Source organism: Dendrobates tinctorius, unplaced genomic scaffold (assembly GCF_039654945.1).
Source record: "Dendrobates tinctorius isolate UK_male_01 unplaced genomic scaffold, ASM3965494v1 ptg000003l, whole genome shotgun sequence".
Lineage (NCBI taxonomy): Eukaryota > Metazoa > Chordata > Amphibia > Anura > Dendrobatidae > Dendrobates > Dendrobates tinctorius.
The window spans coordinates 69666644-69692434 of NW_027361671.1; the positions used below are offsets into that span (position 1 = coordinate 69666644).

General features: G+C 44.7%; 1 protein-coding gene across 1 annotated transcript in view; it reads left to right on the top strand.

Moving 5' to 3' along the window:
• The window catches only part of SNX2 (sorting nexin 2), an 87593-nt gene that overhangs the window by 27794 nt on the left and 34008 nt on the right, over positions 1-25791 (top strand). Inside the window, exons 3-7 of the mRNA XM_073556340.1 lie at positions 2199-2362; positions 14344-14410; positions 14598-14641; positions 16187-16328; positions 19095-19173. Of these exons, the coding sequence (XP_073412441.1) occupies positions 2199-2362; positions 14344-14410; positions 14598-14641; positions 16187-16328; positions 19095-19173 (496 nt within the window). The remainder of the gene's footprint in view (positions 1-2198; positions 2363-14343; positions 14411-14597; positions 14642-16186; positions 16329-19094; positions 19174-25791) is intronic.

The window sequence follows — 25791 nt, forward strand, 5'->3', positions numbered from 1 at the left end:
CTGCCTGCACCTATTAACTAGTTAAATACCACTGTCAAACGCTGACAGAGGGCATTTAACTAGTACTTCCGGCGCCTGGCCGGAAATGAGCGCATCGCTGATGAAAAAAGCTCCCGTCCTTAAGGGGTTTAAAAAAACAAAAAAAAAAAAACAACTTGTACATTAGCTTTTTATAATTAGAGCTGATTATGCATATTGCAGCAGATGCCACAGATTGCTCTGGTTCATACCTTCACTCGTTTGAATCTAGATGATCGTTCTCCAGGTTGGGTGAGCTGCTGAGATGACAGATGTGGCATCTAAGGGGGAAGATGGCTAGCTCAGATACTGGCCACTTCAGTGGCTGTACACTGTGTTCCAAATTATTATGCAAATGATATTTTTCTCTGATTTTCCTAAATAGTCAGTACAAATGACAGTCAGTCTAATAAGTCATCACCGGTTAGAGTATACATCAAATTTTATTGAAGAAACCTCCCAATAATAACAGTATAATCTCCAAAATGAATAAAAGCTCAAATTGCACTGTTCCAAATTATTAGGCACAGTAGAATTTCTAAACATTTGATATGTTTTAAAGAACTGAAAATGCTCATTTGTGGAATTTGCAGCATTAGGAGGTCACATTCACTGAACAAAAAGGATATTTTGGCGTTAAATAGCTTAACAGGCCAAGTTACATGTTAACATAGGAACCCTGCTTTGATATCACCTTCACAATTCTTGCATCCATTGAAATTGTGAGTTTTTGGAGAGTTTCTGCTTATATTTCTTTGCATGAAGTCAGAATAGCCTCCCAGAGCTGCTGTTTGGATGTGAACTGCCTCCCACCCTCATAGATCTTTTGCTTGATGATACTCCAAAGGTTCTCTATAGGGTTGAGGTCAGGGCAAGATGGTGGCCACACCATGAGTTTATCTCCTTTTATGCCTATAGCAGTCAATGACTCAGAGGTATTCCTTGCAGCATGAGATGGTGCGTTGTCATGCATGAAAATGATTTTGCTCCTGAAGGCACGTTTCTGCTTTTTATACCATGGAAGACAGCTGTCAGTCAGAAACTCTATATACTTTGCAGAGGTGATTTTCACACCTTCAGGAACCTTAAAGAGCCCTACCAGCTGTTTCCCCATGATTCCGGCCCAAAACATGACTCCTCCACCTCCTTGCTGATGTCGCAGCCTTGTTGGGACATAGTGGCCATCCACCAACCATCCACTACTCCATCCATCTGGATCATCCAGGGTTGCTCGACACTCATTAGTAAAAAAGACTGTTTGAAAATTAGTCTTCATGTATGTCTGGGCCCAGTGCAACCATTTCTGCTTGTGAACACTGTTTAGGGGTGGCCGAATAGTAGATTTATGCACCACAGCAAGCCTTTGAAGGATCCTACACCTTGAGGTTCGAGGGACTCCAGAGGCACCAGCAGCTTTAAATATCTGTTTGCTGGTTTGTAATGGCTTTTTAGCAGCCACTCTCTTAATCCAATGAACTTGCCTGGCAGAAACCTTCCTCATTCTGCCTTTATCAGCACAAACATGTCTGTGCTCAGAATCAACCACAAATCTCTTAACAGTACAATGATCACGTTTAAATTTTTGGGAAATATCTAATGTTTTCATCTCTTGACCAAGGCATTGCACTATTTGATGCTTTTCAGCAGCAGAGAGATCCTTTTTATTTCCTAAATTCCTTGAAACCTGTGCCCTGCTTAATAATGTGGAACATCATTCTTAAGTAGTTTTCTTTTAATTGAGCTCACCTGGTAAACTAATTATCATAGGCATTTGAGATTGATTTCAGTGATCCAAAGAGCCCTGATACAAAATACCATCTATGAGTTTATTTGAAAAACAAAAAATAACATCTTTATGACACTTAAATCCAATTTGCATAATTTGGAACACAGTGTATATTAAGCCGGCTTCCACTCTGGATGCCTCAGCCCATAAGGGAACAGAGGTGTAAGCTGTTCCCGGATATTAGAGAGAAAATTTTACATGCTTATCTAGGAATATCCTTATGAACCGTTATGATCAATTCAATGGTATCTGATCAGAAGATCACATGATTTCACTTTCTATTTGATGATTTCTGTTTTGCCCTTTACGCCAGAGAGGTTTGCTGGATCAACCAATTTTTAGGATTATTTTTGTCATTAATGATTATGAAATATGTATATTTTTCTTCTTTTAGAAGCTACAGATGAAGTTTCCCTGGATAGTCCTGAGCGGGACCTCATCCTGTCCTCAGAGCCCAGTCCAGCCATCACTCCGGTTACCCCCACATCACTAATTACCCCACGGATGGAAGCAATTAATATTTCTGCCCCTATTATTTATGATCGTTCTAGGGATGAGGTAAGGCCATACGTTGGCATTCTGCATTCCTGTGTATTCCTGGCTTCATCCACCATCAGCATTATTCAGTCAAGTGAGACACAAACTATATATACTTATTGGTGGCACAACACGACCGCCAATCTGTAATTCTTTACTGATCGTCAGTTGTTTAAATGCCTGCTCATAGAGCAAGACCAAAGTTAACGATACACATTGAGCAATCTGTAATGGGTCACTCAGTGTGCACAGGCTGCCACGATCCTCTTCTGCGTGAGTTCTCTTTACACGGGATGATACGCCGCCATGAAAGGTTGTATTTTTTTTCTTCTTTCCACTCTACAAACGATCAGATCAAACAATAGTGTTTTGCTCTCTCATCGGGTGTTTGATAGCCTGATTACACTGCACAATAATCATGACGTTTTTAACAACGCTCCTTCACCCGTCAGTGTAAATGCAGCTCAATAGTAAGGACAGTTATATTTGTTTCTGTAATTGAAGTAGTCATTTCTATGTTTAATGTTCAATTAACCCCAGAATCTGGATACATTAACTCTAATTGCTATGGTAAGTAAGTGCTACGGCTGCCCTTATCATAACGGGGTTGTGAACTTCTCTGTTGCCCAAGTAACATAAGGGGACTCTGTCGGTACACAATGACTGTTCAAGCCAAGTACACGTGCTCAGTGCATCATGGTGGCGGCAAACAGATCAGCGCACCTTCCCACCAACTTATTTTCCATTCTATAGCTCTGTAAAGTCGGAGCTGTCAATCAAGGAAGAGTGGAGGTAGAGGTGGAAAGGTGTACTGATCGTCACAAGTGCTCCTATACTTGGTTTGAAAAGTAATTCTGTGCTGGCAGACTTACTTCAATACAACCACTCAGGGACTATAAAGTCAACACTGGAAGCCCAGATACTGGATCTAAATGTGCAGCTGGCAACACTGAGATCCATAGACAATATGGAAAGGAGTTTTCTGCTCACTGAGCAGACGCTCAATGGGATAGATGAGGGGAGGGGTGCTAGGTTGGAGCTGCAGGTCAATGAAGCAGCTAGCTGGGTGACAGTTAAAAGGCAGGGTAGAGGGAAGAGCACCAGGGAGACTAGTCCTGATCTGACACACCCCAATAAGTTTGCTAAGTTGGCAGATGAGGGAAGTGTTAGTGCAGGTGTAGCACTGCTGCAGCAAGGCATGTCCTCTGAAAGCCGGAGGAGTGTCTGCTCCAGTAAGGGGGGAAATAGGAGAGCAGGGCAGGCCAGACAGGTTCTGGTAGTGGGAGACTCTATTATTAGGGGAACAGATAGGGCAATCTGTCACAAAGACAGGGATCGTCGAACGGTGTGCTGCCTACCTGGCGCTCGAGTCCGACACATTGCTGATCGGGTTGACAGATTACTGGGAGGGGCTGGTGAGGATCCAGCGGTCATGGTGCACATTGGCACAAATGACAAAGAGGTAGGTGGAAGGTCCTTTAAAGATGATTTCAGGGAATTAGGCTGTAAGCTTAAAGCAAGGACCTCCAAGGTGGTATTTTCGGAAATACTTCCTGTACCACGTGCCACGCCAGAGAGGCAACGGGAGATTAGGGAGGTTAATAAGTGGCTCAGGAATTGGTGTAGGAAGAAGGGCTTTGGGTTCCTGCAGAACTGGGCCGACTTCTCAGTTGGCTACAGGTTCTACGCTAGGGACGGGCTGCACCTCAATGGGGAGGGTGCAGCTCTGCTGGGGAGAAAATTGCTAGAAGGTTGGAGGAGTGTTTAAACTAGGGACGAGGGGGAGGGTATTCCTTTTATAGGAGGGGAAGATAGTGCAGATAGAGACCTGGGCACAAATAATGAAATGGGGGGTGGGGTTAGAACAGTTAATAATTTAAGAAAGAATAAAGGTACAGAGAGATACATAAAGTGCATGTATACTAATGCCAGAAGCCTCGCCAACAAAATGGAGGAATTGGAGTTAATGTTGTTGGAGCATAATTATGACATGGTGGGGATATCTGAGACATGGCTGGACGAGAGCCACGACTGGGCGTTTAATTTACAGGGCTATAGTCTGTTCAGAAATGACCGAACAAATAAGCGAGGGGGAGGCGTGTGTTTATATGTAAAATCATCCTTAAAACCCATCCTTCGTGATAATATATATGAATCTAATGAAAATGTAGAGTCCCTGTGGGTGGAGATAAGGGGAGGGGGAAAAATTAATAAATTACTGATAGGGGTTTGTTATAAGTCTCCAAAAATAATGGAAGCAACGGAGAATATCCTCATAAAGCAAATAGATGATGCTGCGACTCAAGGAGAAGTCATTATTATGGGGGACTTCAACTACCCTGAAATACATTGGGGAACCAAAGCCTGCAGTTCCAGCAAAGGTAATAGGTTTTTGACAACTATGAGAGACAATTACCTTTCACAACTGGTTCAGGACCCAACAAGAGGGGGGGCACTGCTAGACCTAATATTAACCAACAGGCCAGACCGCATATCAAATGTAAGGGTTGGGGGTCACTTGGGTAATAGTGATCACAAATAAGTTTTCATGTATCCTTTAAGATGTGTAGTAGAGGGGTTACAAGGACACTAAACTTCCGGTAGGAAAATTTCCGACGGATGAGAGATGATCTTGGTGCTATTAACTGGGACGATATCCTGAGACACAAAAATACACAAAGAAAATGGGAGAAGTTTATTAGCATCCTGAATAGGACCTGTGCACAATATATACCGTATGGGAATAAACATGCTAGAAATAGGAGGAAACCACTATAGGAGGAAACCACTATGGCTAAATAGAGCTGTAAGGGGCGCAATAAGTGACAAAAATAAAGCATTTAGAGAATTAAAGCAAGTAGGTAGTGATGAGACATTAACTAAATACAGAAGATAAAATAAATTCTGTAAAAAGCAAATCAAGACAGCAAAGATTGAGACAGAGACTCATTGCCAGAGAAAGTAAAAATAATCCCAAAATATTCTTTAACTACATAAATAGTAAGAAACTTAAAAATGATAGTGTTGGTCCCCTTAAAAATAGTCTGGGTGAAATGGTGGATGAGGAAAAAGCCAATATGCTAAATGACTTTTTTCAGCAGTATTTACACAAGAAAACCCCATGACGGCTAACATGATCAGGGATAAAAATTCTCCATTAAATGTCACCTGCTTAACCCAGCAGGAAGTACGGCGGCGTCTAAAAACCACTAAAATTGACAAATCCCCGGGCCCGGATGGGATACACCCCCGAGTACTGCAGGAATTAAGCACAGTCATAGAGCATTATTTTTAATCTTTAAAGATTCCATAATAACAGGGTCTGTACCACAGGACTGGCGTATAGCAAATGTGGTGCCAATATTCAAAAGGGGACAAACTAAACTTGGAAATTATAGGCCAATAAGTTTAACCTCAACTGTGGGTAAAATCCTGGAGGGTTTTCTAAGAGATACTATAATGGAGTATCTGGAGAAGAATAACCTTATGACCCAATATCAACATGGGTTTACAAGGGACCGTTCCTGTCAGACTAATCTGATAAGCTTTTATGAAGAGGTAAGTTCCGGACTGGACCAAGGGAATGCAGTGGACGTGGTGTACATGGACTTTTCGAAAGCTTTTGATACGGTGCCACACAAAATGTTGATACATAAAATGAGAACAATGGGGATAGGGGAAAATGTGTAGGTTTGTTAAGAGCTGGCTCAGGGATAGGAAACAAAGGGTGGTTATTAATGGAGCACACTCGGACTGTGTCACGGCTAGCAGTGGGGTACCACAGGGGTCAGTTTTGGGCCTGCTTTTTAACATATTTATTAATGACCTTGTAGGGGGCATAGAGAGTAGAATTTCAATATTTGCAGATGACACTAAACTCTGCAGGGTAATCAATACAGAGGAGGACAATTTTATATTACAGGAGGATTTATGTAAACTAGAAGCTTGGGCTGATAAAAGAAAATGAGCTTTAATGTGGATAAATGTAAGGTCATGCACTTGGGTAGAACTAACAAGATGTATAATTATGTGCTTAATTATAAAGCACTGGGCAAAACTGTCACTGAAAAAGACCTGGGTGTATGGGTGGATGACAAACTCACATTTAGTGGCCAGTGTCAGGTAGCTGCTGCAAAGGCAAATAAAATAATGGGATGCATTAAGAGGCACAGATGCTCATGAGGAGAACATTATTTTACCTCTATATAAGTCACTAGTGCGACCACACTTAGAATACTGTGTAGAGTTCTGGTCTCCGGTGTATAAGAAAGACATAGCTGAACTGGAGCGGGTGCAGAGAAGAGCGACCAAGGTTATTAGGGAGCTAGCGGGTCTGCAATACCAAGACAGGTTATTACACTTGGGGTTATTTAGTTTGGAGAATCGAAGGCTTAGGGGTGATCTTATTACAATGTATAAATATATGTGGGGACAGTACAAAGACCTTTCTAATGATCTTTTTACTCTTAGACCTGTGACAGGGACAAGGGGGCATCCTCTACGTCTGGAGGAAAGAAGGTTTAAGCAGAATCACAGATGCAGATTCTTTACTGTAAGAGCAGTGAGACTATGGAACTCTCTGCCATATGGTGTTGTAATGAGTGATTACCTACTAAAATTTAAGAAGGGCCTGGATGCCTTTCTTGAAAAGTATAATATAACAGGGTATATACACTAGTTTCCCGTAATATTGCGTTGATCCAGGGAGCTAGTCTGTGGAGTCGGGAAGGAATTTTTTTTTCTCCCCAATGTGAAGCTTACTGTTTGCCACGTGTTATTTTTTTTTGCCTTCCTCTGGATCAACATGTTAGGGCAGGTTAGGATAGGATATGGGTTGAACTAGATGGACTTAAAGTCTCCCTTCAACCTTAATAACTGTTACTATGTAAATGTAGTTTTACACTATGCAAACATTAGAAAGCTTTGTATAGTGCCTTTTTTTTTTTTTTGAGCCTTACCTAAATGCTTTTGACTGATCTTATTATGGTGCTTGAACCTCTAGGTTCAAGCAACATGTTGTAATCCGATTTCTTATATTTTATTATTATTCTACTTCTCCGCGTTTTCTGCAATTAATGCGGCCCGAACCGCTCGGTGCAGAGACACCGTTCAGGCGGCGTTTCGAAGCCCTCGGTGGGGACTGGTGTGCTATGTATTTTTAGAGTTGATCCAATTTGTAGTTTTTAAAAAAAAAATCGCATTTCAAGCAAAAATTTTCCCATAGGAATTAATGACGACCTTTCCATGACCCCCAACTGACATGGATTGAAGCCACAGCGCAGGTGCAGTGACCTTACAGAGATGGCAGCTATGCAAATGCAGCTTCCACACATGACCCGTTTTAGCTAATGGAAGCTGACAAATCGCTGATTCAAGGTCTTTGGTTTGTGCCAAAGTGGCTACCAAGTGGCCAAAGTGGCTACCGAGGGGCCGAATGTGCCAAAGTGGCATCACTACATCACCCCCGTTGTCTTCATATACAACCCATCCCAGGTTGTGCATCGCTATACACAACATTCATATTCTAACTTTACTTTTTCCATTCTACATGACGGCACCACGAGAGAGGGGATCCGCCCAGCGAGGACAGGAAACCTTCAAGATAAAAGGGGCGGCTCCTCTCTCCGCATCAGTTGGTTTCCTGTCCTCGATGGGAGACCCTCAAGGTGAAAACCTCTTGATGATTGGAAGAAAGAAGAGGATGCCTGGGTCGGGTGATCAAATAGCAGGCACCGGTCTGCTACACCTGATACCAGGTGCCGGTAGTCGCCTCGGGGGTCATATATTCCTATGTCCCCCCTGAGCGAGTGCATGGCCACAGCCCATGGGGCAGATGCCCGGGTGAAGCTGGATACCTTGGAGACCACAGGCGGTGTACCCTCCAAGATGTAACTGTACCCCATAAGACGTCCACGGAGGCCACTTTCCGTGTTCCCTCCCTGTCGACGTACGGTGGCCATGCAGCCCATGTGACACATCGGTGCCTGGGCGAAGATATTGCTCCTCGGGGGTGCCACATTGGTGTACCCGCCCTGTTGAGACCAGATGCCAGTCCCCGCAGAATTCGGCTCTGGAAGGTTTACCTGGTGTATACGTTGGTGGTATAGTGGATCGTCCATCCTTTCTCCTCAGGTAAGAGGGAGAGCGCAGGTGACCGGTATAGGGCCCAGGCGCTCACCGGAAAACCCGGGTTTGCGCCGCTGAGCACACCAGGGCGGCAAGGACGCGCGCATTGGTAGCGCGCATGGCGGGGCCTTGCTGGGAGGAAGCCGACGCTAAACCGGAAGTGGCAAGCGGCGACCCGGAAGTAGAGGTGGCGCGCACAGCAGAGACACAGGAGGGTGTGCGCAGTCACTAGGGGGCGCGCGGACACAGGTAGTGGCGCGCGCACAGAGGGCGCAAGCGGGGTACGGGGACCAGGAGGTCCAATTTAAAAAAAAAGAGAGAGGAATAACCTTCCCTCTTAGGCTGAAGGTGACTGCTCTCATTAGGTGGCTCCTGCTAAGCAGCTTGAAGCTGGGGGCTGCTATTTAAACCGGTAGTGGCTGGCGTCACTACACCATTACATGGTCGGGTGTGACTGCTCTCAGCACAGGATAGCAGCAGACATATACGGCAGGATGGAGAGCCCCTCGCCAGAGCATATACAACCACGCCAGGAAGCAAAGGAAAGGCGGTCACGCTCACACGAAAAGAGCCAGACACGCCGCAGCAGCAGTGGAAGCCGCTCGGGCAGCGCACGGGCGGATCGTCAACGCAAGAAGGAGGGGTCCCTAGTCTCCTTAGGAGACAGTGAGAAGACCAGTCAGCCTCCAGATCCGGTACCCGTTTTGTGAAAGCGTCCGAGTGGTGAGTGAACTACGAGAAAGTCCAGTACTCTAATGTCTGTTCTCTTTCTCTTGTCTCCTCTCTTCCCTCTCCTCCCTCTCTTACATACATTGGCGGGGTGGAGTATAGGAAGTCCCTAAGAAAAGTAGGGGAAAATCTAAGAATAAAGAATGTGCTTTATGCAAAAGTCCCGTAGGAACAGCCTGGAATAAAAAGTTATGCCAGGAGTGTATTAACAAAACAATAGCGGAGGAGACTCCCTCATTCTCGGATAGTCTGAGGTCCCTAATTCAAACAGAGGTTTGTAAGTCAGTAAGTGCATTACAATCTGCGGATGCAGATAGGAAAACTAGGGATAGATCCAGCCCCTCAGGGGTCTCTCAAGAAGACTATACAGGGTCAGAAGAGGACTCAAAACGCACTATTCAGATAGTAGCTCAGATGGGGAAGATACGTTCCCAGTAGAATCTACGGATGAACTTATTAAAGCAATCAGATCTACCATGGGGCTGGTAGAGGAGCGAGCAAAAAAGACAGCCCAAGAACTCATTTTCAGTGGACTACAAAAGAAAAAGCGTAAGACCTTCCCTATTAATGAGCAACTAGAAGGGCTCATAAAACGCGAATGGGAAAAACCAGAGAAAAAGTCCCAGATATCTAATTCTCTGAAGAGGAGGTATCCCTTTGAGGAAGAGGCATCCTCATCCTGGGATAGGGCTCCCAAAATCGATGTAGCGATATCAAAAGTCGCCAGGAAAACCTCCCTACCCTTTGAGGATCTGGGGTTTCTGAAAGAACCGCTGGACCGGAAGACGGACAATTGCCTTAAGACAGCCTGGGAAACCTCGGCTGGGGCACTAAGACCGGCTATCTCAGCTACGTGTGTGGCTAGGTCTCTAAAGATATGGGTAGACAACTTGGAGGATCAACTAGAACATGGAGTTCCCAGAGAGTCAATTCTGGAAGCATTACCGGCTATTAGAGCGGCGGCAGACTTTCTCGCAGAGGCTTCTGCAGACTCGGCCAGACTAGCAGCAAAGTCAGCAGCCTTAACCAATGTAGGACGGCGTGCAGTATGGCTAAAATGCTGGCCGGGGGACACTCAGGCAAAGATGAAACTGTGCTCTCTGCCATGTGAGGGAAATTTCTTGTTCGGACCAGCATTGGATGACGTGTTGGAAAAAGCGGGTGATACAAAGAAAAATTTTCCAAAACAACCATTTCAAGCGTTTCGGCGCTCCTTTCAGAGGGGCCGAAAATTCAGAAAGCAACAATTCAGAGATCGAGACAAAAACAATTCTGACAGGCGATACAGAGGAGGGAGAGGCTTCTATTTCGGCAAGCCCTCCAGGGAAGCCAAAAAACCCTCCCAGTGACGGTCCTTCTCAGGTGGGGGGAAGGCTCTCTCACTTCCTCCCAGCCTGGGAGAGAATCTCATCCAGCACCTGGATCCGACAGATAGTAGGGTCAGGTCTGGAATTAAAGTTCCACCATTGGCCACCACAAAAATTCATTCAGACTCCAGTGCAATCTTCTCAAGAAAGACAAGAGAGTCTGGAAGAGGAGGTATTGTCACTCATACAGAAACTCGTACTGGAAGAAGTTCCGGAAAAAGAAAAAAAGGAAGGCTTTTACTCCCCCCTATTTCTAATAAAGAAACCAGACAATTCCTGGAGGACAATTATAAATCTGAAAGGCCTCAACAAATATTTGATAGTCCCATCATTCAAGATGGAAACCATAAGATCTGCAGTGAAACTCCTCTTTCCTCGGTGTTACATGGCAGTCCTGGATCTCACGGATGCTTACTATCATGTCCCGATCCGGCAGCAAGACCGCAAATATCTCAGGGTGGCAGTCCAGATAAGATCTCAGTGGCATCACTTTCAATACAGGGCTCTGCCCTTTGGGGTAGCAATAGCCCCCCGGGTCTTCACGAAATTAATTGCGGAGGTCTTGGCACATCTCAGGGGAAAAAGATGCTCTGGTAATACCATATCTGGATGACTTCCTGATAGTGGGGAGAGATTTCTCTCACTGTCAGGAACAAGACAAGATAGTGATGGAGACACTTCAGACTCTGGGTTGGCAACTGAACCTCAAAAAATCCAAATTGGAACCAACAATGATCCAGAATTTTTTGGGCCTAACAATAGACTCGGTGGTGCAGGAATGTCGCCTCCCAGAGGAAAAAGAAGAAAAAATCAAAAACCTAATCAGGACAACATTAAGAAAGCCAGTAATGACTCTGAGGAAAGCCATGTCAGTGTTGGGATCCCTAACTTCCTGCATACCAGCAATAAAATGGGCTCAGTTTCACACAAGGGAACTTCAGTGGTGTGTGTTACAAAACGATCTGAGGCTTCAGGGGCAGTTAGAGCAAAAACTCACCATCCCGGACCCTGTACTCCAGTCACTCAGGTGGTGGTTACAGATAGAGTCCTCTCCAAGGGGAGTACCCTGGACAAATACAGCCTCCAGAGTAGTCATGACAGATGCCAGCCCTTGGGGCTGGGGAGCCCATCTAGACACCCTATGGCTTCAAGATCCTTGGGCTCAGGACGAAAAAGATCTATCCTCAAACGAGTGGGAGCTGCTAGCCATCGAAAGGGCGCTGGAAGGTTTACTGACACACCTGACAGGACATCACGTGAAAGTCCTATCAGACAATCGTACAGCAGTAGCATATGTGAACCATCAGGGGGGCACCCGTTCTCGGTCATTAATGAAAATAGCGGGAAGAATCCTGACTCTAGCGGAACGTCAGTTTCTCTCATTATCGGCCCTGCATATCCGAGGTGTGGACAACCTGAAGGCAGACTTTCTGAGCAGGAACCGGTTGAAGCAAGGCGAATGGTGCCTAAAAGAGTCCATTTTTCAACGGATTATGCTTATGTGGGGGAAACCCATAATAGATCTCTTCGCCTCAAAAACCAACAGAAAGGTTCAAAAGTTCTGCTCTCTAAGTCCAGCAGACATGCCACTGGCGGTAGACGCCTTCAGGATAAAATGGACATCAGGTCTCCTGTACGCCTTCCCTCCGATATGCCTCATTCCATTAGTCCTGAAGAAGATCAGGGAGGACCGAGCCAGAGTAATTATGATAGCTCTCTTTTGGCCAAAAAGGCCGTGGTTCTACTGGCTAAGAGTGATGTCAGTGACGGACCCATGGGTACTCCCAGAGGACCACGACCTCCTAACACAGGGTCCCTTCAATCACCCTCCGAACTCCAGGTTGCATTTGACAGCCTGGAATTTGAAAGGTCACTGTTAGAGAAAAAAGGGTTTTCACAAAGGTTAATTTCCACCCTAATCAGTAGCAGAAAGCCAGTGACTACAAAAATATACGGGAGAATATGGAGAAAATTTTTGTCCACCTCAGGCCCAATACGGGAGGGAGAAGTACCGGTGAGGGCAGTGCTAGAGTTTCTGCAAAGGGGTTTAGACTTGGGCTTAGCTGTCAGCACCCTCAAAGTACACGTTTCAGCCCTGGCAGCATTATTCAACTATGACCTAGCAAATGATAGATGGGTGGCCAGGTTTATCTGGGCCTGTACTAGAGCTAACTCTGTCCCATCTCCTAAACCTCCTCCCTGGGATCTAAACTTAGTCCTATCATCTCTAACAGAAAGTCCATTTGAACCACTAGACGTGACATCAGATAAAGTGTTAACTTTAAAAACAGCCTTATTAGTGGCACTTACATCGGCACGTAGGGTGGGGGACTTACACGCACTGTCAGCAGACCCGCCATACACTCAGGTTATGGACGATAGAGTTGTCTTAAGATTAGAACCAGCATACCTCCCTAAGGTAGTGTCGAAATTCCACAGAGCTCAGGAAATAGTCTTGCCATCCTTTTGTCCTAACCCCGGTAACAAGAAGGAGGAGAGGCTACATTACTTAGATGTTAGGAGATGTATCCTACAATATTTAGAGATGACAAAACCCTGGAGGAAACAGAGGGCCCTGTTTGTTTCATATCAGGGGCAAGGAAGGGCCTTAAAGCCTCTAAGCAAACTATAGCTAGATGGGTGAGAGAGGCCATCATACTAGCATATAGTAGTGCAGGCAGGGCTGTTCCAGAGGGCCTAAAAGCCCATTCCACGAGGGCCATGGCAACGTCCTGGGCGGAGAGAGCGGACGCCTCCATCGACCAAATCTGTAAGGCGGCCACTTGGTCCTCTCCATCTACCTTTTTCAGACATTACAGATTAGACCTATCTGCTACCTCTGATCTCACATTCGGGAGAAGAGTGTTACAAGCAGTGATCCCCCCCTAAAGAGAATACAAATCTCTGTAACTCTCTCGTGGTGCCGTCATGTAGAATGGAAAAACACGGGTATTACATACCTGGTAATGTGTTTTTTCATGAGACATGACGGCACCCTTATATTCCCGCCCTATTGATCACGTCATTAGTTGGGTGCATTATTAGTATTATACACTCCCTTGGTGTCGGAAATTTAGCAGTATTAAAGTTGTATTATTTATGTGTACACTAACCTGCGGAGTTCCTCTCGTGCTCTGTAAAACAACTGATGCGGAGAGAGGAGCCGCCCCTTTTATCTTGAAGGTTTCCTGTCCTCGCTGGGCGGATCCCCTCTCTCGTGGTGCCGTCATGTCTCATGAAAAAACACATTACCAGGTATGTAATACCCGTGTTTCTTACAGTCGACACCTGATACACTGCTGTAAAGCTGGCAGCGCTGTTCAAGCACCATGTATTTCCTTCAGGAAATGCCCATCTAGTTAAACTTGTTGTCCAGTCGTGAGATATTGATGGCTTTTTCTCTTGAATAGAAGCTGTTCTGCTGTAGTCTGCAGCGGCCACTACACACTGATTCAGAGCTGGCTAGTGCACCTCCATTCCTTGCTTACATCCAGCTGCCATTATCAGCTGATCGATAGTGTTGTCGGGTGTCAGACCACTACTAATGTGACATTGGTGACCCAACCTTAGGAAGATCATCAATATCATGTGAACTCTCATCTCTTTTAAGGCATTAGTTTTCATTCCTATAGTAAAATACATGTAATATAATGCAAAACTTCAGGATTGACTGATAAATAACTTGCTTATTCATGTGTAATTCTGGTTTGTATGTACATTTTGTATATTAGACAATGTATTATGAATTAACTTCCTATTGTTAAACTGATTAATTTTTAGATTGAGGAAGAATCAAATGGAGATTACTTTGATATAGAAATAGGAGTCTCGGACCCAGAGAAAGTTGGTAAATATTTAGTTTACAGATTTGGGGTTTTATCTTTTTATAGTATTCTTTGTGGGTCTTGTTAACTGTGTCTGGTTCTGGTGTATTAAGCTGATACCCATTTAGTAATGAGTGCTGCATGCTATTACACATGAGGTCATTATATCTTGTCCGGGGAAAAAATAATCAGATTTTCTTTTCATTTTAGGTGATGGGATGAATGCTTACATGGCCTACAAAGTAACAACAAAAGTTAGTGCTAGCTTTTTCGTGTTTGTACCCGCAGAAAATAAATACAGTAACATTTCTACAAACCAGAAACTGACAACTAAACATGTGGCACCAAACTATAATATAAGGTGGTATTACACAGCTGAAGGAACCTTGATATGCTTTGTGTAATTTAGTTATGGGCTTTCTGGTTCTGTACTCACACATAGGCGTTTATATACATTTCTGACAACATCTGATCCACAGTATCTGATACTTATTAAAGACTTACTCCCATCAGTTTTCATCCTCTTAATGTATTGCAGTCATAATATTATATAGCACTGTGTACTTACAATTGCTCATTTCGCCCTTCTATCTAATTAATTCTTCTGTTTTCTATCAGGTCTGTGATATCAGATGATTGAAAACTGACTACCTGAATCCTTCTAAGCTCTATGTACAAACACGAGGTCAATTTCCCTGCATGACTCATGAGTCACTGCAGAAGTTCCTAGCAGGAGGAGAGGTGGGGCAGCTGGGTGAGGAGTTAGAGGGGAATAAATTTTGCAGGGACAAGAGACTTTGTTTCTACAGAGTGTAGAGAAAAGAGAAGAATTTACTGGGTAGATATGCAAAGTAAGCAATTGTAAGTAGAGATGGGCGAACCTGAGCAGTAAACTTCGGCATTCGTACTGAACACCTCCTGTTCGGGCACGGACTTTTCCAGGAAGTCCGTATTACTGCTGGGATTCGGCTGCCTGAACACCGGGTATTTGACACGCTGTCATGTGCATGGCAGCGCAGCAAACATCGCCTCTGATCGGCAGTGAAATAATCCCCGCTGGTCAGAGAGCCGCGGTTCCCACACTGTCAAGACAGAGTGAGCGCTAAGCTGTGATCAGAGGTATAAAGTTTACCTCCGGTCACTGGTGTCAGCTTATGGAACTACTGATCCCATCATCTGACACTTGCAGCCACTAATAACAGTGACTGCAGGAGCAGCAGATGGGAGTATTCATCAGCCGCTCCTGTGCTGTAAATAAATAATTATGGAAAAAAAAAAACTGTGTGGGTCCCCTATATTTTTGGTCATCAGTCAAACAAAACTCAGTTGGGGGCTGCAACTTTATACCTCCGATCACAGCTGAGTGCCCATGCTTTCTTTTGACAATGTGAGAACCGCGACTCTGCCGGCGGGGATGATTTCACCACCGATCAGAAGCGGTGTTTGCCGCGCTGTCATGCATATGACAGCGTGGCAAACACTGGATGTTCGGGCCCCCCATTCAAGTGAATGGGGTCCGGGTACTGTTTTCGGTTGTGTGTAGCTACTCTGTTGTTTTCTGACACATCAGAACCTCTTTATAACATTATTGCGTTACAGACCAGGCAGTGTATGACATTGGAGAGCTTGGTAATGACCATTAGAAGTTATACACCAGTAAGGCAGCGGGGCGAATAAAGCAGTATGCACCATAGATCTGACCTCTGCATTATTAGAGACAATTTAGGTAAATATTATTCCTCCATAATGTAGTGACACATGAAGCTAAGAATATATTATATATGTTTTTATCCCTCTAGACATCTCTCTCGATGTTCAACAAGAATGAGTTTTCCGTGAAGAGAAGGTTTAGTGATTTCCTTGGGCTTCATAGTAAATTAGCTACAAAATACATGCACTTTGGATATATTGTGCCTCCAGCTCCAGAGAAGAGTATTGTAGGTAAGATTGTGCTGGACTTTGCAGAATTGCTTATGTTTTTCCACCAAAATAGGTGTTTGTTTTTCCCCACTTTCTTGAGAACCGTAACTTTTTGTAAGAATTTCTGTAGAAATGACATTTCTCTCCCACAGGAAACTGCTCATCATGGTATGGAGATAAGTAGTTTAAACAATGAATGAGGTTATATAAAGCCACTGACAAGCTTGTATTACACAAGTCGCTTGAAAGGAAAAGGAAGAAGCTACAGGAAGCTGAGGCCTCCTTATAACATTGCCTTTACAGCTGGAAGACACAAGGTGGATCATACTGAGCAATGATCTGCACTCATCCTACATAATATTGCACGTTGATAGTTATGAAAATGCTTAGTTTTTTTTTCTCTTTTTAGCCTTCCCACTTCATAATCATGTTTTTTTTTTTTTTTTTCACTTGAGACCTTAATAACTGGCTACCTTTTTTATAACCTCCTCTAATCTCTAGATCAGAGTAGGAGCAATCCTAAGAAAGCATCCTGCTCTTTCAAGTTTTATTAGCCCTGCTTTTTTTTTTTTAAAGGTATTCTAGCCTGCCTGTTATAGCCAAGCAGTCATACTGCCTCTGAGCTGACTGTGGCTAAAGCTTCACTGTCACCTTATTCTATTGATCAGCAGAGGCTTCTTCAGTCAGATCCAAACGTAAGGCGCATTGATCTCATATCCTAGCCACATAGATGTTTGATAGATGCAGCTTCCACCTTTTCTGAGCATAGTTTTTGTGATGGGTAGGGGTCACTGACCCTGGACCTACTCCTGCCACCAATTTATGACACATCCTATGGATGTGCTATAAATGTGTGAAAAAGAATGCCCCTTAAGTAGGAAAGCTTTAAGTGTGAATAAATATATAACGCGCCAGTCTGCATGGAATCTAAAGACACATGCAGGTCATGGAAAGTTTAATATGACACCTTTATATCTGCAATCTGATGTGTTATACCAGAGAGCGTTGGCAAAGCCAATGTTAGCAGAACCAGTGCCGTTCACATGCCTGATACCCGAACACTGATGGAATAAAGTTCATTTTCTTCCCGCAGCGTTCAGCTATGTGATGGCGCTAGGCAGGTTAGTAACGCTATTAACCTGCAGATTATCCCCATATCTGCAGGCTAATAGCATTTTTTTTTTTTTTTTTTTTTTTTTTTTTTTTTTTTTTTTTTTTGGTGACCGGTTCCCTTTAAATGAAAGGAGGCGTTACCAGTGTGAGACGTAATGCCTGGCAGTCTGCTCTCCTAATCTACATGTCTCACACTGGTAACTCACCCTTTAGTTTAAAATAAGATCTGTATTTAAAGTTAGGTCCATATATATTTGGATAGACATTTTTCCAATTTTGGTTCTAGACATTACCACAATGAATTTTAAGCAAAACAATTCAGATGCAGTTGAAGTTCAGACTTTCAGCTTTCATTTTGAGGGTATCCACAATAAAAATGGATGAAGGGTTTAGGAGTTTCAGCTCCTTAACATGTGCCACCCTGTTTTTAAAGGGACCAAAAGTAATTGGACAATTGACTCCAAGGCTATTTCATGGACAGGTGTGGGCAATCCCTTCGTTATGTCATTCTCAATTAAGCAGATAAAAGGCCTGGAGTTGATTTGAGGTGTGGTGCTTGCATTTGGAAGGTTGTGCTGTGAAGGAAACAAGCGGTCTAAGGAGCTCTCCATGCAGGTGAAACAAGCCATCCTTAAGCTGCAAAAACAGAAAAAACCCATCCGAGAAATTGCTACAACATTAGGAGTGGCACTGGTGAACTCATCAATGCAAAAATACCAAGTGAACAACACTCTCCAGGAGGTAGGCGTATCAATATCCAAATCTACCATAAAGAGAAGACTGCATGAAAGTAAATACAGAGGGTTCATTGCACGGTGTAAGCCACTCATAAGCATCAAGAATAAAAAGGCTAGACTGGACTTTGCTAAAAAAAAACATCTAAAAAAGCCAGCACCGTTCTGGAAGAACATTTTTTGGACAGATGAAACCAAGATCAACCTCTACCAGAATGATGGAAAGAGAAAAGTATGGCGAAGGCGTGGTACAACTCGTGATCCAAAGCATACCACATCATCTGTAAAACATGGCGGAGGCAGTGTGATGGCTTGGGCATGCATGGCTGCCAGGGGCACTGGGTCACTAGTGTTTATTGATGATGTGACACAGGACAGAAGCAGCTGAATGAATTCTGAGGTCTTCAGAGCAATACTGTGTGCTCAGATCCAACTTCTCAAAAGGATTTACTTTCTGGTTCTGTTTGGTGTTCATCACAGGAAAGCCTGCAAGTGACATCGGGAAGAAGGATCGCAAACTGTTACGATCACATTTTCCCTATACAGCCTACATTAACCCTGGAAGGGATACATGGACTTCTCCATTATCACCAACCTTAAAAGGAATATCTGGGACTTTGTAATAAAAAGAAAGGGCCTAAACAATAACAGGCAGGTGGTTCCTACCTATCTGCCTATTGTGCCTGGTGCCGTACAGAGTGGTGGCTTCTTTTCCTATCTGCTCTGTTGACAGGGCGGGACTGTAGAAGTCTTTGACAGCCGGATCCCCGTTGCCCAACTGGCGGAGCCAGCTGTCAATCAGCATGACGGCAGTCGTACCCAATTCAGCACACAATTGTTTTGCAGCATTAAGAATAACATCAACCGCTTTTTTTTTTAGAAAAGTAATGCAGATATAAGTATTCTTGGGTTTACAGAAGTTAATATTTTTATTTTAAAGGCATGACTAAAGTTAAAGTGGGAAAGGAAGACTCTTCATCCAATGAATTTGTTGAGAAGAGAAGAGCTGCTTTGGAAAGGTAAATTATTATAAATATTGGATGTTTTTCTCTAAATCTAGAAACTCCTACAACACACATTACGCTTCTGTAGATTTACATTAGGACTCACTCAGACATGCTGTATATGCATGTAAAATAGACGTGTGCGCAACTAAAATGTGGCGCCAAGGTAGGCTCCCAAACTGACAATGTATAGAAAGAAAAACCTGGCACTCAAAGAGAGAGTGTTGAACAGATGCTTTTTTTTAACTCCCAAAACAGTGGTACGCCAACAAAACGTTTCGGTCTGGCATATAGACCTTCATCAGTTTCTTATTTATTATGATTATGCATTTATATAGCGCCATTTATTCCATGGCGCTTTACATGTGAAAAGGGGAAATATAGACAAGTATAATAAAAGTGTAAGACAAGGGACACACAAGTACATAAGGAGAGGGGACCTTGCCCGCGAGGGCTCACAGTCTACAGCGTACTATAAAGGAAGGTGAGATGAGGAATAGTTGATTACAGCCACAGAGGTTGCCCTGATTAGGTAGTGGTTAACAGCCACAGAAGTCAGTATACTGAAGCTATTTCAGTCTTGCAGGAATTTAAGGAAGGGATGCAGCCTGTGGAGAGCTGACACAGACGCGGCGTTCACTGGCGGAGGCAGGAGTGGGGCGATGCTGCAGACCCCAGACTGGGAGGAAGGGGTGTTTGAATGTGCGACGCTGCAGGTGTTCGGTGGTGCGGGGGCTCCACGACATTTTATGAAAGCCCGGAGCCCCCGTGCTTCCATAGTTTACTTTGCGGCGGACTGATGTTTGCTGAGATATCATCTCGCGACATCTTGGTGCCGAGATCTCCGTCTGTGCTGCTTTGGCCCCGTCAGCCATTTTCCCGGAGTCCATCGCAGTGTGAACAATGGAAGTGCAGGGTCCCGGGCTTTCACAAAATGTCGGCAGAGCCCCCGCATCACCGAACACCCGCAGTCTCGCAACTCCAAACACCCCCCTCATCCCAGCCTGCGGTCTGCAGCAACACGCCACTCTGGTCTCTTCCAGCAGCAATCCTGGGGACCCTCCTCCACTAAGACTGGTAAGGTATATTCGAATTATAAGATGCACCCAAATTTCTGAAAAATACGGTATTTCTCCAAGAAAACTACTGCAATTACTCATTGTTTTTGTTATACGTATGTTTATTACCTTTGTGTGTATTGGAATAACACAAAAAGAGGATAAAAAGGGAAATTGGACATCATTTCACTCAACACCAGAAAAGGGCTGGACAAAATTGTTTTGCACCTTTCCAAAATTGTGAGTAAACGACTGTTTCAAGCACATAATGCTCATTTGAACTCACCTGTGGCAAGCAACAGGTGTGGGCAATATGAAAACCATACAAGATATTAAGGGGCAAAGTTGACTTCATCTTTGGTGTGTGTCTGCGCACCACACCTAGCAAGGAGAACAGAAAGAGAACTATCTGAGGACTTGAGAACCAAAATTGTTGAACCTCAGGGTTACAAGTCCATCTCCAGAGATGTTGATGTTCATTTGTCAACGGTGTGCAACATAATAAAGAAGTTTACAACCCATAGCGCTGTAGCTAATCTCCCTGGAGGGCAGAGATGGTGGATTAGCAGCCCTAATCAAGTTACAAAGAAATTCAAAGCTGTCCTGCAGGCTCTGGGTGCATCAGTATCAGCATGAACTATCTGACATTTGAATGAAATGAAACGCTATGGCAGGAGACCCAGGAGGGCTAACTGCTGGCGATCATAAAATAGCTAGACTGCAGTTTGCCAAAATATGTGAGTAAGGCAAAATCCTTCTGGGAAATCTTCTTGTGAACTGATGAGACAAAGATAGAGCTTTTTGGTAAAGCATATAATTTTACTGTTTACCTAAAACGGAATGAAGCCAACAAATAAAAGAACACCGTACCTACAGTCAAATATGCTGGAGGTTGAAAGATATTTTGAATCTGAATACCAAAGGATTTTGGGTTGCAATGTAGTGCTGAGTGTCAGAAAGCTGGGCTTGCATCCTAGGTCATGGTTCTTCCAGCAGGACAATGATTTCAAATATACTTCACAAAGCACTCAAATGGATGGAAGCAAAGCGTTAGAGTTCTGAAGTGGCCAGCAATGGGTCCTGATTTCTAAATCGCATTGAACACTTGCGGAGAGATCATTGCTGTTGGGAAATGGCACACTTCACATATGGGAGCCCTGGAGCAGTTTGCAAAAATAGTGCTCCAAAAAGCTTGTTGATGGTGGTTCCAAAGGGTGTGCAACCAAATATCAAGTTGAGGGTGGCAACAATTTTGTCCAGTCCATTTGGGGGGGGGGGTGTTTGTGTGAAACGTCCATTATTTTTTTTTTTTTGTTTTTTTGTTATTCCCAGGAAATGTGTATAACAAAACGTGTAGTTTCTATAATTATCTGAGACGTACCTAATTTTCTGGAACAATTTCAAGATTGCCCATATAGGCTAATAAACTACCATTTTTTTTCTGAGTACAGTCTTCATCTTTTTTTGTGAATGAATATATATAATTAGTGTGTATAGATATATATACCACCATGCTATACAGTGGCTTGTGAAAGTATTCACCCCCTTGTGTTTTTTTTTTTTTACCTATTTTGTTACACTACAATCTGTTTAAATATTTTTGTAATCAGATTTGTGTGAGATGCATCAGCACTGAATATACTAAGTTAGTAAAGTGAGGAAAATATAGGCATGAATTAATTTTATGGGATCAAGTAAATATAAATTGTCAGGTGCACATGTATTCACCCCTTTTGCGATGAAGCCCCTAAATATTATTGGTGCAAGCAATTGCCCTCATAAGCCACATGCTTAGTGGAAGGAAGCCCACCTGTGTACAATCTAAGTGTCACACAGTGTTCTGAAAGGCCACAGAGGCTGCAGCACCTCTATCCAAGCACCATGAAGACCAAGGAGATCTTCAAATTAGTCAAGGACAAAGCTAAGTATAAAAGAGGGTTGGGTTATTTAAAAAAAAACTCTATTGTTTCCCCCCCCCCACTGCCCCAGAGCACCATCAAGTGCATAATCAAATGGAAAGAACATGTTGCCACAACAAACCTGCTAAGAGATTGCTGCCCCCCCAAAAGTCTCAGCCCCGGCAAGGAGGGCATTAATCAGAGGCAGCACATAGACCAAAGGTAACCCTGAAGGAGTTGCAGAGTACCCAAGCAGAGACTAGTATCTGTCCATATGGCCACCATAAGCCAAATACTGCATAGAGGTGGCTTTTTATGGAAGAGTGGGCAGAAAAAAGCCTTTACTTACACAAAAATTGTAAGGCTTGTTTTGAGTTTACCAAAGGACATGTGGGAGACTCCCCAAATGTGTGGAGGAAGGTGCTATCGTCAAATGAGACCAGAGTTGAACATTTTGGTCATGAAAGTAAGCGCTATGCCAGGTGCCAAACCAACACAGCTCATCACTCCAAGAACAGCATCCCAACAGTGAAACGTGGTGGCAGCATCATGCTATGGCGATATTTTTAAACAGCAGGGACAGGGAAAATTGTCTTGAGTTGAGGGTAAGATAAATGTTGATAAATACAAGGATATTCTTGAACAAAACCTGTTCCAGCCTGTCAGTGATTTGAGACTGGGTCGGCGGTTCACTTTCCAATGAGACAATGACCCAAAGCATACTGCTAAAGCAACATTCAAGTAGTTTAAGAGGCAGTATGTAAATGTTTGAGTGGCCTAGTCAAAGCCCAGACCTTAATCTAATTGACAACCACAGGGTCAGACTTTAAGATTGCTGTTCACTAGAAGAAACCATCTAAGACCTCTTTCACATGTCCTGATATTTCTAGTACTGGAAAAACTAGTACTAGCGCTATCAGTGTCTGTGTCTTACAAATTTGTGGCATCAGTGTGACATGTTCCAGGGCATGGTAAAAGCGGTACAGTTTGCATTGTTTCCAGGCGCTGGGTGCGTCTTGAGTTCAGCGCGATGAGGCGACAATGATGACACCCACTGTGTATAAGATATTTAAAAATAAATGTTGTGGGCTACCGTGTAATTTTCCTAACCAGCAGAGGGAAAGCCCAATGCTTGGGGGCTGATGTTAATAATCTGGGAAAGGGGCCAATACCCCAAAAGGTTCCCAGGCTATTTAATAACAAGCTTACCAGCTGTTTGCTTAGCCTTTACTGGTTAGATTACGTGGGACCCTTGGAAAAAAGATGCAGGGTCCCCCTATAACGTCTAACCAGCAAAACAGACAGCTGTAGACTGATATTAATAGCCTGAGAAGGGGCCAGTGATATTGCCCCCGCCCAGCCTAAGAACATCAGCCCTCTGCATCCCAAGAAATGGCGCATCCATAAGATGCGCCAAGTCTGGTGCTTGGCTTCGCTCTTCCCACTTGTCTTGGTGCGGTCGCAACTGGGGTAATGGGGTTGGGGAAGGTTTTATGGCTGCTGACATCAAACCGAGTTGTTGATAATGGAGAGGTGTTTTATAAGACGCCCCCATTGCTAACCCCATAGTCATATTGTAAAAATTACACAGCCAGAGTAAAGTCCTTTAATTGAAAGAAAGATGCTCCTTTTTATTTGAAATTCCCCACCCTCTCTTTTTTTTCTCCTTCGCCTCATTGGGGGACACAGATACTGTAGGTGTATGCTTCTGCTGCTTGGAGGCTGACACTAAGTGAAAAAAAGGTTAGCTCCTCCTCTGCCGTATATACCCTCCCTCCCCCCCCCCCCCCCCATTGCGGGCAGAAGTCAGTTTTTTGCTTGGTGTCCTTTGGAGGCACACACGTCTGTTTTTATCCAGACTTCTTTTATTTTTCCACGAAGATGAGACAAGGGGCAACGGATCTTATTGAAAGGGTCTGATTTCCCCAAACAAACAACAGGCGGGCACGTGTGAGTATCGCCTCCACGTATCCTTTCCCGCACCGTGGGACATATCTGGGCCGTTTTCCCCAGACTTTTTTTTTTTTTTTTTCTATGAAGATAAGATGGGGCAACGGATCTTGTTGAAAGGGTCCGATTTCCACAAACTATCAATGGGCGAGCACGTGTGAGTGTCCCTCCACGTATCCTCTCCCGCGACGTGGGACATGATGCCGGACTTAGCCCTGACCACCCCATGGTAATGAAACCATGGGCTGTACACAGGCACAAGACAGTCCGAGCGGCCCCCACTGCTCCACCAACGCAAGACAGCGTTGCTGCAAGGCGGCGGACGGTCCCTCTCCTCACCCCCTGAAGGGGTTAGATGAAGCTCTGGTGCCTGCACCGTCCTATGGTTTGAGGCCCCCCTCATATACCTGAGCAAGAAGCTGAAGAGGATCGTCAGAGGAAGGTGGCTTGGGCTTCTGGGCTCTGCGTGCCTGCTCCCATCAGGTGTGCAATTGCTATCAGCTTAAAGTACCGGGACCAGAATGGAGACCAGCGGGCAAATCAACAGGTGGAGCCCTTAGCCGGTGGGCGCACTGTGGGTAGTTCACCCCCTCCCCCGACGCGGGCAGTGGGTAAATTGAGGCCAGGGCCGGAAGTCCCACCTCTGGGCCGCGTGTCACTTCCGGGGGCCCGCCTCTCAGGCCTGGGTGGCGCTGAATAAATTTAGTCCCCGGCTTCAGAGCGTGGAAGTACCGCCCTGGAGCAGTCCATATACTGGCAGGCCCGCCCCAGCTGGGGCACGCAATTTTGAGGTGAAGAGGCGTCCAGGACGCGTGGGGGCACAGGACTGGGGTAAGTGCTGCAGAAGGCCACACTACAGGAAAGACTAGGTGCTACCTCCTACCCCCCCTCCCCGGCAGCGGACAGATACAGCAGGTCCGGAAAAGTAAAGATGCACACTTTTTTTTTTTTTTTTTTCTTTTACGATGCGTGCATCTCTAGTCGGGCTGCGTTCCCACGGGAACAGAGCAAGCGATTATGCGAGGCCTGCGAGTCCGGACGCGCCCAGGAGCCCTCCCCTGTGACCGTGAACCCCCCCGAAGTGGGCCCTGTCACTATCACAGTCCATGGCGTCGCTTACGAGGGCAACAGAGTCCCTTCAGGCCCCAGATAGGGGCAGGGACAGTGGCTCGCCGGCCTTATAGGGAACCTCCACCTCACAAGAGCCTTCGGCCTGCAGGGGCCACTCTCATTCCAGGCAGACCCGAGGGGAAAGGAATCCACATGGTGTCGCCCATCCGTTGCGTTGGCATCCGTAAGTTCTGCTTCCCGCTCCCCGTCGCCAGTGGTTAATGGCGAGCAGACCTTAGATTTCGACTCAGTCGAGCCCCTTGACCCGAATACTCCTGGGTCACATGAAACAGTGGACAGCCTCATAGAAGCCGTCAATCGGACATTCGGGATGATCCCTCAGCGGCTACGGGGCATAAGGTGGTGTTTAACCCCTTCACCCCCAAGGGTGGTTTGCACGTTCATGACCGGGCCAATTTTTACAATTCTGACCACTGTACCTTTATGAGGTCATAACTCTGGAACGCTTCTATGGATTCTAACATTGTTTTCTCGTGACATATTGTACTTCATGTTAGTGGTAAAATTTCATTCAAATAACTTGTGTTTATTTGTGAAAAAAACGGAAATTTGGCAAAAATTTTGAAAATTTCGCAATTTTCCAACTTTGAATTTTT